This window comes from Syngnathus scovelli, chromosome 11 (assembly GCF_024217435.2).
Source record: "Syngnathus scovelli strain Florida chromosome 11, RoL_Ssco_1.2, whole genome shotgun sequence".
In the NCBI taxonomy this organism is placed as follows: domain Eukaryota; kingdom Metazoa; phylum Chordata; class Actinopteri; order Syngnathiformes; family Syngnathidae; genus Syngnathus; species Syngnathus scovelli.
The window spans coordinates 1,672,276-1,687,231 of NC_090857.1; the positions used below are offsets into that span (position 1 = coordinate 1,672,276).

General features: G+C 43.2%; 2 protein-coding genes across 13 annotated transcripts in view; one reads left to right on the forward strand and one right to left on the reverse strand.

Moving 5' to 3' along the window:
- Window positions 1–9,289, forward strand: part of rap1gapb (RAP1 GTPase activating protein b) — a 48,731-nt gene extending 39,442 nt beyond the window's left edge. For 6 of the 11 annotated variants that reach the window (XM_049734729.2, XM_049734733.2, XM_049734738.2 and 3 more), the window contains 18 exons: window positions 1,262–1,340; window positions 1,420–1,473; window positions 1,544–1,627; window positions 1,699–1,799; window positions 2,174–2,303; window positions 3,338–3,493; window positions 3,557–3,628; window positions 3,699–3,785; window positions 3,843–3,986; window positions 4,609–4,740; window positions 5,616–5,693; window positions 5,965–6,074; window positions 6,364–6,480; window positions 6,586–6,715; window positions 6,872–6,953; window positions 7,122–7,240; window positions 7,332–7,380; window positions 7,465–9,289. In XM_049734729.2, coding sequence (XP_049590686.2) covers window positions 1,262–1,340; window positions 1,420–1,473; window positions 1,544–1,627; window positions 1,699–1,799; window positions 2,174–2,303; window positions 3,338–3,493; window positions 3,557–3,628; window positions 3,699–3,785; window positions 3,843–3,986; window positions 4,609–4,740; window positions 5,616–5,693; window positions 5,965–6,074; window positions 6,364–6,480; window positions 6,586–6,715; window positions 6,872–6,953; window positions 7,122–7,240; window positions 7,332–7,340 — 1,684 coding nt within the window. In that variant the 3' untranslated portion in view covers window positions 7,341–7,380; window positions 7,465–9,289. Of the gene's footprint in view, window positions 1–1,261; window positions 1,341–1,419; window positions 1,474–1,543; window positions 1,628–1,698; window positions 1,800–2,173; window positions 2,304–3,337; window positions 3,494–3,556; window positions 3,629–3,698; window positions 3,786–3,842; window positions 3,987–4,608; window positions 4,741–5,615; window positions 5,694–5,753; window positions 5,831–5,964; window positions 6,075–6,363; window positions 6,481–6,585; window positions 6,716–6,871; window positions 6,954–7,121; window positions 7,241–7,331; window positions 7,381–7,464 lie in introns of those variants that run through there. The other 5 variants (XM_049734730.1, XM_049734736.1, XM_049734731.2 and 2 more) reach the window with 4 other exon arrangements.
- Window positions 8,955–14,167, reverse strand: padi2 (peptidyl arginine deiminase, type II). Of its 2 annotated transcripts, XM_049734740.2 has the most exons (16): window positions 13,987–14,165; window positions 12,667–12,838; window positions 12,514–12,583; window positions 12,387–12,448; window positions 12,139–12,256; window positions 11,820–11,969; window positions 11,565–11,740; window positions 11,399–11,502; window positions 11,196–11,307; window positions 10,973–11,080; window positions 10,653–10,804; window positions 10,440–10,587; window positions 10,165–10,258; window positions 10,016–10,095; window positions 9,784–9,924; window positions 8,955–9,549 (listed from the first exon to the last, which is right to left on the reverse strand). In XM_049734740.2, the coding sequence occupies exons 1-16, from the start codon at window positions 14,076–14,078 to the stop codon at window positions 9,316–9,318; spliced, it is 2,013 nt and encodes a 670-aa protein (XP_049590697.1). In that variant the 5' UTR covers window positions 14,079–14,165; the 3' UTR covers window positions 8,955–9,315. The 2 variants fall into 2 exon arrangements, with proteins under 2 accessions (XP_049590697.1, XP_049590696.1); XM_049734739.2 differs by having other exon boundaries at window positions 10,016–10,258; window positions 13,987–14,167.
- Between the last annotated feature and the right edge of the window lie 789 nt (window positions 14,168–14,956).

Here is a 14,956-nt window from a genome sequence, read left to right on the forward strand (position 1 = left end):
CACAGATGACTCCATTTGAATTTCATTGCCCCCCGAAAGCAACTTTGGGATGCTGATAATGACACAGAGGAAGAGCAGCAGTCTGTGCGTCCATCAGGCCATTCATTTCAAAAATGCATTCCCCCCCTCAGCTATAATTGCTCATAAAGGGCATTGCTGCAGGGAGAATGGCCAGACTAACCACAAGCTGTTAGCTGGCCGTCCACATTAATTTGTCTTTCAATGAGATGTGATTTCCGACAGCTATTGTTGCGGGGCCCTTCGACTTTTATGAACGCCATTACGGAGCTTTAATAGTGTCAGAGATGCTCATGTGAGGAATTATTAGCGATGGAATTGTTTGCGTATGAAAGTTTATCCTGGTGTTGGAGTTGAGTCAGGCTTTGTGATGTTTTTACAACTCAGGATCATTTGGGTAGAGTCATTTGTATGCTAAACACAAAGAAAACAAAAATGTGAAGATTTGTCTGAGCTTATTTCTGGCAAAATATTGTGATCACAAATTGGGTTGCTAAGCCGTGCTCAACAGAGAAAAACACATGGATGGCCAAAAAAAACAAATTCTCTTATCTGATATCTTCTATATCCAATGTGCTCCACAACATAAAGCATACATTTGGCAGGTTTTACTTTCTGGACCTGGATTTGACACTTTTGTCAGATAGGAGGATTTGCATTTTGGGCATCAACATAACTAAAGTAAACAGCAGAAAGATATAAATCCTCCTTTTATGGAAAGCACTAGAGAGCTGCTGATTTATTTAGATGATGCTTTGGGAGCCTGTAATTTGCCTCCATTTCGCATGGGTCGCATTGAGCCGTGTTCGGCAAATGTTCGGACAAATGCTCCACATTACGCCCATAAATGGGAAAGTCAACGGCGTTAAATATTTGTGAAGCAAACACGAGGCACTCAGTGGAAATTGTTGACTTTAAATCCCACTCTCAAATGACGCATTGTATGAGAATAATGACGACGGTTCGTTGGCACTTCACTGATGAATTCAAAAAGCCACATTGGGGCTGGAGAGTGGATGATGCAAGCCTACATGTCTTCTCTCTTCTACACTGGGGAAGGAAGGAAGGAAGGAGATGAATAGTCATGGTTTAGAGTCCCACTGCAATTTAAAAAAATCTGTTACTTAAATTCTGAGGGTGTACCTTGGGTTCGGACATTGCCCATGTCACCTTTATCACTTCAACGAAAAAAAAAGAAAGGACAAATTCACTCTTAATAATTGAATAACGCTTTGACTCCCAGCTCCAGGCTAAAAACCTACCACGATGTCATCCCAATTTCCTGCCTCACAGAGTTCCCCAATGTGGTCCAGATGGCAAAGGTAAGAAAAATGTCGTTTCAAAAGACAGCAAAGTTTTTCAATTTCCTAATCGTCACTTTTGTTTTTTGTGGGGGTGCAGCTTGTTTGTGAAGAAATAAACGTCGATCGGTTTTATCCGGTTCTCTACCCAAAGGTAAGTCATTTAACCTCAAACTTTTTTTTTTTTTTTTTTTTAAACTGTGTATCTGTCATTTCCTCCACAGGCGTCACGCCTCATCGTTACCTTTGACGAGCATGTGATCAACAACAATTTCAAGTTCGGAGTCATTTATCAAAAGTTTGGCCAGGTGAGATGTTTATTCTTGAAGAAGAGTCACTCTTCCTGGCAGACCTTCTTATCTTGTGATTATTCATTCAGACCACAGAAGAGGAAGTCTTTGGAAACATGAAAGAAAGCCCAGCTTTTTTGGAGTTTTTAGACTTCCTGGGCCAGACTATTGAGCTGCATGACTTTAAAGGGTGAGCATGCTCTTTTTCTATTAGCTCACTTTTGGTCCAGATCGTGCTTGACTCACAATCTGATAATCACACAATCTGATAATCATAAACTCTGGCTAGAAGTCAATCATGATAAATGTTTACAAACTTTCAATGTGGGTATAATCACTAATTTTCTGTTTCCACACACACATTGTGCAATGGGGCACTCTTTTTGTTGTTGTTTAAAACTCTCTACCTCATGTCTGGTCATTATTCACCTCACTATTGATTATGCATCACCTCCAAATGAATCTGTAATAGAAAGTAAGTGAGGGCGATTTGTCATGAGGCATGCATAGTTGACTGAAAAACAGCAACATTTGCAAGGTTCGTCTTCTGTTGTTCTGCTCCAGTTTTCGAGGAGGCCTCGACGTCACGCACGGCCAAACGGGGACAGAATCGGTTTACACCAACTTCCACGGCAAGGAGATCATGTTCCATGTCTCCACCAAGCTGCCTTACACCGAGGGGGACTCCCAGCAGGTAGGACTGAAGTTGCCTACACATGGACTGGACTAATTAACCAGTACAGGACTCGTATTATAGTGACCCGTGTTGGGAATAGTAATGGAGGTTCTGTCACTGCACCACTGCTGATGTTCCCCATGTAAGATGTTGCGTTAGTCCCCCTTGACTCTTTGGTGCGCTCTAGTCGTTGTGTTACCACGGTAACCCTCCAATGTGATATAAAATGGGCGGACAACTCATGTCTTTATTCTTGAGTCGAAAAAAAAAAAAAAAGCAGGGCAATCATCCTATTACCTTCCCCAAGGTGCTTCTTTGGTTCTCATTTCTATTCTACAGTATATAAAGGAGACAGAGTCTGGAAAATTGACATTTTATTGGCTCGTATACAAATTTGATCTCTAGTGTCTAGTGTGAAATCTAAAGAGCAAAGGATTTTTTTTTGCGCTTCTCTTTAGAAATCTGCCTGTGAAGGAGAAGTTCTGCACTTGCTTTTGAGTTTGCAGTGTTGAACTCTTGCAAGATTTGAGAACCTTGCTTGACTCAACTCGTGTGCAGAGTACAAAATTTTTCTGATGTCATACTGTCACTTTTAACAAATACTGTATGACAAAAAGTGATAGTTTTGATTCTTATGTCTCCGTGAATAATGCCAAAATAATTCATGTTAACAAAAACACGCAGGTAGACACCTTTTTGACCTAGCTAGGGCTCCGTGTCATTCTAATTTAACCACTTTGAGAGGATGCTGAGCGTGTCATTGTTCGATTCCGTGCTCGCGGGCATTCTACGCATCTGCGTGGAGAAAATGAGACACGTGTTATCCGCACGGCTGCGTTGCTCATTCATGTACATATGAAAGATGACAGCCAATAAAATCAGCGCTGATGACGTCTCCGCTGCTTTCTCTGCATATTTGTCCCCCTTTTAGCTGCTTTTGAGGAAAACATTCTATATATTTAAAACAGGCTTTAATGATGTACACGAGGAGCTCAAAGCATGTTCATTATATAAAATAAATGTACCTTGTCTGTGATTGTGCGCCATTCCAGCTGCAGAGGAAGAGGCACATAGGCAACGACATCGTCGCCATCGTGTTCCAGGAAGAGAACACGCCCTTCGTTCCCGACATGATCCAGTCCAACTTCCTGCACGCCTACGTGGTGGTCCAGGTGGAGGACGCGTGTACGGACAATGTCACATACAAGGTTTGTTCCCCCCCCATCATGGCAAATCAACTTTGTCTTATATGTCACCTGCCTCCCATTCAGGTATCTGTGACAGCGAGGGATGACGTGCCCTTCTTTGGGCCGGCCCTGCCTGACCCGGCCATCTTCAGAAAGGTCAGTGTTGGCGTCACGCGTACGGGGAGTCTGAACTCACCGTGTAGCTCTTCATTTCCTTCGCCTTCAGGGCCCGGAGCTTCGCGAATTTCTCTTTATCAAGCTCATCAATGCCGAGTATGCTTGCTACAAGGCGGAGAAGTTTGCCAAGCTGGAGGTAAGGCCAGTTTTGTATATTCAGTAGAATATTTGTGAAGATTCTGATTGTCTTCAGGAGCGTACACGTTCAGCTCTCTTGGAAACGCTGTACGAGGAACTGCACATCAACAGCCAGTCCATGATGGGCCTGGCTAGCGACGACGACAAACTGGAGAACGGCGGTAGCGGAGGAGGCGGAGGTTTCTTCGAGTCCTTCAAGGTACGCCCGCTTCGTTTTTTTACTTTGATAAAGCACGACCTCTTCTGCATGAGTGAGAATGAGGAAGTTTGGAGATGCTTTTTTTTTCTTTGGCTCCCTTGTCTCTCGGTCCAGGGATTCTGGGTATTCATTTGCGACAAAGCCAAACGGACTAAATGGCTTTTGTATCTCTAAGGACCAGGCCTGTGGCTTTTGATTTCCTCGCTTGGATTGCGACGGATGTATTTTTTTTTTTTTTCTTTGACATTATGTACGAGAGGCTCTCTGTCCTGACTGGCTGTGCTCCATCAATTTATTTAGGCCGCAGGAGTGCGTTCATGCCGCCAGGCCGCAGCCATGGGAGCTCTGATTGTGTATGACTGATGAACACTATGATGCAATATTTTCCTCGTGTGTTGGAAAAACATGTTTGTTTTGCTCCAAATAAAGTCACACTGTTTTGGGGGGCTGATCCCCGTCTCATCCAAGTCAGCGACTATGTACCCTACCGGGCCAATGGTCAGTTGAGTTTTCACCACGACGACCACCATGACTGCACTCCAGCAGCAGAAGCTAGCGTGGGGACGACACCGTTCATTTTCCCCCATCCGTTGACCATGTGTCCTCATCTCTCTCTGTATAGCGGGTCATCCGCAGCAGAAGCCAGTCAATGGACGCCATGGGCCTCAGTAGCAAGAAGTCACACACAGTCTCCACTAGTCACAGTGGCAGCTTTACCCACAATCTGGCCGAGAGCCCCAAAACACCCGGCATTGTAAGTAGCTGCAGCGCAGGATGCACGACACAATTGTCTACGCACTTGTCAAGGTTCCTATGCAAAATGGGAAAGGAGAAGACATTTGATTTTGAACCCAAGTTTGGAGCATTTGAATGAGGAAGGATCATTTGAGATTTCTTGCGGCAAGATAAAGTTTGTGACATTTTTAGGTTACGTTTACTTTGTATTTGGTTGACATATTTATGATGATAGGGGTCCTTCAAAAATGTGGAATTTGAAATGTGGCAGAATCCTGACATTTATATACCAAGAAAAAAAAAATTGCCACCTTATTGTGTGACACCGGAATATTTAAAAGTTGGTTTTAAAAGTAGTACGGGAATTTTCTGGTTGCGGCTTTTTGACTACCCAGACTCCCTTGCCCCCCCTCCCCCCTGCTCCTGTGTTCACCGCTGTTTGTGACACGTGTATGTCCATAGTACTGTGCATGTCAGCTCACCATGTAGTGCATGAGTGATTTCACCATGTGTGTCTGAAGAACGAAGCTATCTGGAGTCACATGGGTCATGCCTGCCCAAGGGTTGCTCAGTCTCTAGAGGTTCTTGGATGAAAAAGCTAAAGTTAACCTCTGACCCATATTGGGAATAATGCCTGACAACAAAGACTTAATGTGAATGTAATTCACTTTTGACCATTCTTACATAAGTGTAAAAATTGCTAAACAATGCCTGAGCACCTCTTGAATTGGTTTAAAAAAAAATATAACAATATTTCAGTTGTTTTATGATGTGTGTCTGGCCGTGTGTTTTTGTGTGTTGTACGCATGAGATCTTACAATGTGTTGTTAATTTTGCTTTTCAACCTGCCATGTTTTCTTCTCTCCCGGCCCGTCCTGCCTTTGTGTGCATCAGTCGTTGCTCGTCCCGGGGAAAAGTCCCGGTAAATACGGCCGGCGAGGCAGCGCCATAGGGATAGGAACAATAGAAGAGGTTCATGTTTCTTTCTCCCTTCTTGTTTAATGTGTTTTTGCTTCATTTGTGTGTGCTCAGATGCTGCCGCTAATGTACCTCCCGTGTAATGTGATGCTTTGATGGCTACTCTCGACTTTGCTTTTTTGCATTCCGCAGTAGGTCATTTTGTAAGCCCATTTAGACTGATCAAAATGAAAATTTCCTGTGAAAATAGCATTGACTAGCCTAGCCTAGCATGTGATGTTCATGTTGCGATTGAGTGCATCTGACTGTCCTCTATGTGTGGCAGTCCCTGATTATTCCCGGGAAAAGTCCCACCAGGAAAAAGTCTGGACCTTTCAGCTCCCGCCGGAGCAGCGCCATTGGCATTGAGAACATCCAGGAGGTCCAAGAAAGAAGGTATCTGCAGTAATATTTGACATTTTTGTGGTTATCTGTCTTCCTGTGTTGCTTCACTTTTTGTGTTCAAATGTCTGTCACCTTAAGGTTGTTACACCATGACTATTGATACTAATTCTTAGCATTAAGCTAGTGGGGGCATGTCTAAGGCACAATTGGTTAGTTTGAAATAAGCAATGTGTAATTGTCTTTTGGGTTTTATTCATTTGTCACATAATAACAAGCTTTTGTGGTTCAGTATTTGTAACAAATTGGCAGAGGTGTAACATTTAGTGTTTTTGCGACGCAGCCGGGACGTGTCGCCGTGCACTCAAAGGACGTCCGACAGCGGCCACATCTCACAGGAAAATAGATCGGACAATTCGTCCAATCACAGCTCTCCTGAGTTTACCCCTGCCAAAAACAGGTAGCTCTTCACGTTAATGCCTCTTCTTCTTTCATAACTTTGATTAAAAACAATCAATACGCCCCAAATGGCAATTGAGCGGCCCGTGTGACGCAGGGTGTGTAGTTTGGTCATGTGTTGCAGGGCGCCATCCATCCCAGAGGCTCAGGACCTTTCCCGCTCCTCTTCCAACGCAAGCAGCTTCGCCAGCGTCGTGGAAGAGCACGAGGCCGACGATGAGTATGACACGGGATTGGTGAGTGCCGTGTACGCCAGCTGGATGCAACATTAGGTACACCTGCATAGTGTAAATCAGGGCTGGACACAGGTTATACATATTAAAAAAAAAAAATGTTAAAATAGTTTTTTCGTTTATCATTTAAAATAATGTACATTTCTAACTTCCTTGCAGGAAAGTGTGTCAGCCACTACGCCACACAAGAGAGACTCTCTGGACGACAGCTCGCTCAGTATGAGCCACGCAGGTTTCACAGGTGTGTGTATGTGTTATATAGTATCGCGCATACGTACATTCAAAGTCATATATTCTTTATCATCTGTAAAGATCGACTAATATTAGTGACATAATGACTAAGAGGAAATGAAATCGGAGTTGAGAACAGGAATCTTTTGCTGATTTCTTATGTTTTGTTTTTGAATAGCCACACATCCTCCTCCGTCTCGACTCCATCATCAAAGCGACGGACCTAAGGGACCCGAGTCGAAAGCGACAGATGGCCGTTCCAGGCCAGAGCGCCCGCCGCTGGAGCACAAGTCCTCGGTATGGAAACGACTAGTCCATCCATCCATCCTATTCATAAATATATATTATTAAATATGACTCCAAGCTGAACTGTTGTGTTTTCCCACAGAACTGTTAGCCACACGCCACTGACTCGCCGCATCCACGTCCCTTGTCAGGTTAGAAGCTGCTTTCAACTTGTCTACAAAAAAAACACCGCGAAGCATTTGTGACTCTTCCGCTTTTGTCCATTTCTTTTGCAGCATTTCTTGGAGAGGCACTACAACTCAGAAATGGTTCGCTGGTTCTGCCTGGTTCTGACCAAGTTCGACTTCAAGACGCGGGCCATAGCTCTTTCCTGGAAGTGTTCCTTTTGGACTCATTTTGGACAAGATGTCAATGCAAGCTCAGAGGTCCAAAAAAATCCTTTGAAGGCCATGCAGGATCGTCATCTCCGTGTCAGTCCGCAACTTAATCCCAGTTTTGAAGATTTGGAGTGAGGTAAACTGAGCGTTTTTGAGCCGAGTGTTTGGTCTGTAACCTATGAGCATCCACGTGATGCCATCGGTTTACGTTCATTTGAGGAACGAGCAGCATTTGACAACAGAAGCATTTAATCAAACTTAACGTGTCCATAAAATGAGATATCGTTATCTCAACGTCCACTGATGGTAGAATGGCAGTTCAAAAAAAAGAAGTCATATTTACTTTGGTGCCTCAAGCAGCAAGAAAGCATTTTCAACCGTTTGTTTGTGCGAGTGCTACTGTGCATGGTGTCAACCTGCTTGACAAAAAAAACAAAACGAGAAAAAAAAAAACTCCTCTGGTGCCACGTTGGTTGTACCTGTGATTCCCGTTTTCTTCATCTCCACGTGCAGTGTACAATATGAATCCACACTTTTTTTTTTTTTACTGAAATGTCAGATATGTGACTTATACTTACACTGAGCCATTTGAGCGTTTATTCATTATCCAACTACTGCGCTGACTTATCAATGTACCTGTACGCTCCTCGTCCTCATTACTAATACATTTTTTCTTGTATGGCATTTCCGTGCACTCCCAAAAATTATTTTTTGTCGAGACGTTCCAAGAGAACATTTCCTCGTAGTTATGTTTCATTGGTAGACAACTATCTCAATAATTGAGTAATTGTTTAGACACATTGTTTTTTTTTTTAATTTACCTAAGAATCATCCAAATCCTCTCATGGCAGCCTCTCAGTAATTATTCATTAAATCTTAGTCATTCATGAATACAAAGATTTTATTTAATTGTTATTGAGGTGTTTATCACTAAACATGACATAATAACAATAGTAAGTGGGGAAAAGTTTCCCCTTACCTTTTTCTTAGTGATATATGTTTTTACTTCCTTAATGTTGTATGTATTAAGCTTGTTAGTTGTTAGCTAGTAAAAGGTTTTAATGTCACCAGCGGTACTAGTAACAGTTGTCAACTAGTGCACAGTTTTGATTTTCTCGTAATGTTGTTGTTGTACAAAAATGTGTGCAGAAATGTCGTACAGTAGCAGAAGGTACTAAAGTAAGACATAAACAACTGATTGCGTGGGAAGGATCACAAATAAATGCTCAAATGGCTTTACAATAGAATTCTTAGTTTGTGTTTGTCAAGTGGATTTTTTATTTTTTTTTGGAACTACACTGTGACTCATCTTGAGGTTGCCTTTCCAAATGATTGTGTCTCGTGAGCGGTCGTCTATCCAGAGGTTCCTGAATGTAACACACAAGGCACAACATGCTTCCTTTTATTTTGCAGGTATTTTTGTGTAAAACGGATAGGAAAGATGCAGGAGGGGGAAACACCCTCAAATGACTGAGCTCAAACATTTTTTTTTTTTATTTGACTTGAACTGAACCTGCTCAATTGAAGCGCAGATGGCTGGCGCCTCCATGTGGTTCAACAAAATAGCACATCCATCCATTTGGCCTGTGCTTTTGTGGTCGATCCAAAAAGTGATGAAATGATTGTATTTCTCTTCTTGTCTGCTTGTTGAAAAGACACGCTTGTACATACTGACTGCTTTGCATCCTCATTGTAAATAAAGACAACAAAGATGTTTCATGAAGACCATCGCAGTGATGCTTCCTCAATTTACAAGTCCAGGTCCCACCACTTGAAGTCAAACCCTTCTCTGCGCACGTTGGAGCCGCAGTGGACCTCACCCAGGAGCCGGTGGTAGGAGGCAAAATCGTCGATGAAGGTGCAGGTGAGTCCCAGGCCTTCCATCAAGGAGCACATCTCCGCCTCCAGGGCACAGTGCCCGTTCACCTTGGGGCCGAAGGGCTTGGGAATGCCTAGACTTTGACCCAGCACGATCATATTTACCTACATAATATAAAATATAATTATTATAGTATAGAAAATATGACAAAAATATAAAAAAACATATATTAGTATATAAATATTATGAAATATAAAAAAAATATAATACTATTATGCCATTGCTTTAAACTTACTAAACACTAAAAACATGTCTTCTTTATTTACAGTTGAGAAAATACTATAAAGAACTGCTTGAGGTCTGTGTCGGAAAAGAGTGCATCCGCTGCTCAAGCTTACCATGTCGGGGTAGAAGGCGACTGCTCGGAATTCCTGGTCAACGTCCTCATGTAACTTGAAAAGGATAGGTAAGTCGATGATATCGCCGTCTTCCAGGCCAAGCTCTCGCTTTAGCACGTCTCGGTTCCAGTCGATGCAGCTCTGAACAAAAAGGCTCAGATGAATCGTATTGTTTTTGGATGTTATATGTTTTTGTACAGCTCAAAAGCTGTAATAATAATTTCGGACTCACCTGAACATAGTTGTTCTCAGCTTGGAAAGCTTCGTCTTCGAGTATTTCGTCCACTGTGATTTGCTCTTGGTCACTCCGCCCTTTGAGCAAGTGGATTGGTTTGCACATTGAGGGGGGGGGAAATTGCAGGAAAGGACGGACATACATACCCTCAAAGAGTTTGGCCTGTCCATGACCGCTCTTCTGTAGGCCTCTGAATAGTTTGTAGCCCGCGTCCGGACTGGCCAGCAGCAAGCGAAAGCCCTGCCAATGATGACAGGACAAAAAGAGAACACTGCCTGAGTATTTGCACTGGCATCATGTCAGACTAGAGGACAAAAGAGAAAAGCAGCAAAGTCACCTATACATTATTTAATTCCATGATTTTTTTTTTTTTAACAATCGGAATTGTGTTGCTTCAACCATGTGGTAAATCTGGTTTTACCTTCCTGTCTGGCGCGGGAACAAAGGTCATGAATTCGTCCACGTGGCCCACAACCAGCCAGTCGGAAAACAAGGCGATGGGTTGCTGGACCTTCTGTGCCCACAGGAAGTCCTGCACCACTTTGGTCATGTTCCGTCCATTGGTGGTTCTTAAAAATATATATTTTCAGAATTCCTCTTTCACATTTCCACCCAAAATAAAAGTGAAGCTTACGTGGGAAACGCGACGCCGATGATGATTCTTCCCAACGGGTACTCTTTGCCGTTGACCGTGACGGGAGGACTGACCTCCAGGTTGCCGAACGAGTCCAAACTGCTCACGTCTTTCCTGAGGGCCACTCTCGTCACGTAGCCAAAATCGGGACCCTGAAGAGATGATTTCAAACATGTGTTGAAATTAAATCGTTGAGGTTATGTTGAGACTGACAATGACGGAAGAGGATTTGGTGACATTGTCATGTGTTCAGAAGACATTTCTTTTCACTTTCTTGACTTTAATGTTGTAGATTTGGCAGCCGAGGAAGCGTCGCTCACCAGTAGCTCATTGTACGGAAAGTCCAAAAGTTTCCCATCTCTGGGGGAATCCAAGACCACGGGAAAGCGGTGATGAGGCGCTTCGATGTAACCAAACTCCAGCTCATCCTACGGGAAAATGGCCGTCATCAAGTAAGAAAAACATATTTGCTAGGTTTATATTGCAGCTCATGTGGGACGTTTAAAAAAAACAAAAACAAAAAGACCAGCTTTGTTATCTTACTTGCATCCAGCGATCACCTCTGTTCATATACTCGTGACAGATGTTGAGTTTATAGCCGCTCCTCGCCACCAGACTCTTCATTCCTTTCAAGAAGCCGTAGTTGTCTGACGTGCTGAGCAGGAAAATTAGAGACTATCTTTTGCAAAACATGAGAAGAAACTATTGTCATGGATATATGTATGACGGTTTTTGGTTTTCTGTACCTGCATACAAAAACCTCAACAGGCCTCAGGGTGTTTGGCGTCATGATCCACGGCGCCACTCTGAACACGACACTGTCGGTGAAAATGGGGGTCTCGGGAAGACCCTGTGGACACACGTGAGAAGATGCCTTACTGGATCTTATTTTATATTGCGAGGAGCTCTTACTTTGCAAATGGGCTCCAGCAGGCTGAGATTGATAGTGATGAGCCCGTCAAAGTCCTTATCTGGAAACCTGAGACCCTCCACGTAAAAGTTAGTCTCTGCTACACCCCCGAGGTACGGCACTTGCCCGGACAACACCTGACTTGACAGCACTCTCGTAAAGCCGCCAGATACGCCAGCTGAAATTAAGAAACACGCTTGACGGTTCAAATAGCTCACATGATTTACAACACTTCAGTTGAATTTTTTTTTCCTTACACAGGATGCTGCCGATCGACTGAGACCTGGGCGTGTAGACCCTGACGCTTTCTGCATCGCCCTGAGAGATGTGCATGGTGAGTTTGTAGCCGTGCGGGAGCTTGGCTGGGCCGCGCGTCCGCAGCACCATCTCGGACATGTCCCGCAAATCTGCATGTGGGAATAGAAAGGTCACACCATTAGGTAGCCCCCAGTGGAAGCATTCTCACTTGCTTGTCACGGTGATGGCTCTTTTTTTTGTAGGTTTGTACAGTGGCTGTAAAATATACCCTTAAATTAATTTGAATAAAGAGCGAGAGCGGTGGTGCATCTTCCATACCAGATAACTTGGAGATGTAGTCGACCTCCGTGTCAAGTTGCTTGGCATAGCGGCGCTCCGAGTCACAGTTGACCAATAGGACGGCTCCGTGCCCATTGGGACCCCACTTCCAAGATCCCTAACAACAAAATAGGAGGACTAGTATCTTAAATAGTATTTTTTGCCTCTATCCTATCTTTCAAAATGTTTTTGGAGACTTGAAGAGTCAGAAATTCCATCCCTCTGCAATATTTGTCATTTCTGCTCACTTTATTGGGGTTGTCTTTCTCCACAACGCCATCTCGGTCAGCATCCACATCAAGAGAGATCTCTGCATGACAAACACGTTTCATGTGATTGAAATGCGAAACTCAAATATGTGTTGTTGAGTCATACCAAGTGCTGTCAGGTGCAGGATGGCATTGCTCAAAACTTCTTGATTTTCACCGTAGTATCGAACAGTAAGCTTGTAAAATAAAAAAAATAAAAAAGGCAGGCTTACACAAAGTAGCATTAAAGTCACGCATGCTCCTTCCTGTCAACAATTACCTTGCTGTCGTTCTCATGTTGGCTGGCACTCGTCATGGAGATGAGCAGCACTGATTTTCCATCGAGGGCGATGGGGGAGAGGTGAGAAGTCACCTGGGTTGGCGGGACAATGCTGTACTGAACGTTGGGGGTACATTTGACTGAGAAGAATGTGGAGTTGGGAGGTGCGCTCCTATGCAAGGAAAGAAAAGAAAAGGCAGCTTGATTTACTATCTGGCTCATTTCATACTCAAACTAACTCAGCGTGCTTCACATACTTAAAAGTACATTTAACATTTTGCATATTCCAATGTATTTCCATGAAGGTTCATTTTAAAAAGTACAATGAATTTTGTTAATCAATATATTCTTTTTGAAGCCGCCTCAAAAGCTATCCATTTCTCTGAAAAGTATTTAAAGATTTTTTTTTACATGACTGCCTCTCATTCCAGTGTGCAAGCAATTTTGGGCATGACAGTTGGTTTACATAGTACCGAATATACCATATTGCAAAGAGATCACAAGACCCCCAAAAGCAAACAACGATTTTTAATGAGAGTCAATGTTGCGAAACCTGTTTCGAGATACCTTCAGGGCCTCGGCGTCCTCTTATTTACACAATAGACGCAATCATCCCAACACTATTTCCTCTCTCTTTTCCTGAAACAGCCGTTTTGCGGAGGAAAATGACCCCCTTTGAAGACATTCTCTCAACTAAACATGCCCTTGCTTGCTGTTAACATTCTTGCGGTGCATATGCAGGCCTTGTGGCAGTAGCAAGTGACACAAATTATTTTTCAGCGGAAGGCCCTGCACTTGAGCGAACTATTTTGCATTTGCTGGGTTATCCGGTTTCGGCTTGGATGTGCTGCGTTGGCTGTCGTTTGGCACGGCAGATGTAATTGGATGCCACAACAAAGTCTCTGGTGTTTGCACTGCAACAATAGATGGCCTGTTTTACTGTGTGGCTGGCAACAGCATCTGCGTGTTGACTTGTATGGCCCAGTCCATATTGAAATCAAAAACAAGAAAGACATGCCTCTAAAATGGCATTTTAGAGAAGGTTTTCGGCAACTTGTGATACTACAGACGACAATAGGTACGGGCTTGTACATTCTAATGTACGTATCGTATAGAATAAAATGGCTTTGGCTCATAGAGGTACTAATATGTTTACAGGTGAATCTCTCAAAACTGAAATATTGTAGAAAAGTTCATTTCCAAATGTCAATATTATAATATTATGAGAAAGTCAAAATGATTTTGAGTGTAGAAATTAGTACAGAAATTGCACACATTTCTCAATTTAAATCTCCAAAGGGAGACTATTTTCTGGCCTACCTGTTCAGGCCCAGGTGAAGCGCAGACCCAACCACGCATACGGCGTTTGCAGTTTTACCATAATCTACTCGGAGTGTGCGGGGGCGAATCATGGCTCCCGCCAGTGCAATCCAGGTAGCTCTCCTCGGACTGCACCGGCCGGCAGCCACCCCCTTGCCTTCTAAACACAGTAAAGGCTGGAACAAGCCTGAAGTTAAGTCCTGGCCTGTGATTCGTCAGAAAAGGGGAACTGACTCCAACCCCTAGATCATGTGACAGCCCCCCCAACCCCCCTTCAGCTGTTTTTCTTCTGCCCTCTCATTCAGTTTGAGCCTTGCATCATTCATGATGTTTTCTAAAACTGCACTACAATGTTATGCATATTTATTGTTTATCTGTTATTTGTGCAAACTGCAGTGTTTGTGTCCAGTGGCTATTTTAAATTAGTGTGACACGTGGACGCTCCCATTTTCAACAGGTGATCAGGTAGTACTGTGATGGTCTAATCCGCTATAAAAAGTACAGAAGATCAAGTGACCAAACTTGAGACATTCCCATTTCTGAAAGTTACTGATCAAGTAGTACAGTGATAGTCTAATCCGCTATAAAAAGAACAGAAGACCAAGTGACCAATGATTACTGGTTGATGACATGACGTTCCCCATGGATGCCTAGGGGTGGCAGCAAAGCACTTCTTTTATGTAAATGAAATGTGTCATTTCACTTCTGTGTGTTATTGTGACAGCACAATGTCACAAGATGGTGCCAAAGTAATGCTTCTATTGCTTTGGCCTATGAGCAAAAACAGCATATAGGTGAGTTTTACAAAGATGACAAAGGATCGGTTCCCCCAAAAAGCCACAAACAAGTCACTTTGCAAATACAAATGTGGTGCTGCCATATTTCCCTGCGTCACTCCTATTCGGTACTCTGCGTGGTAGAAACAAAATTTCATGTTGATTCTGAACGATTAAATATAATTTTTGTGTAT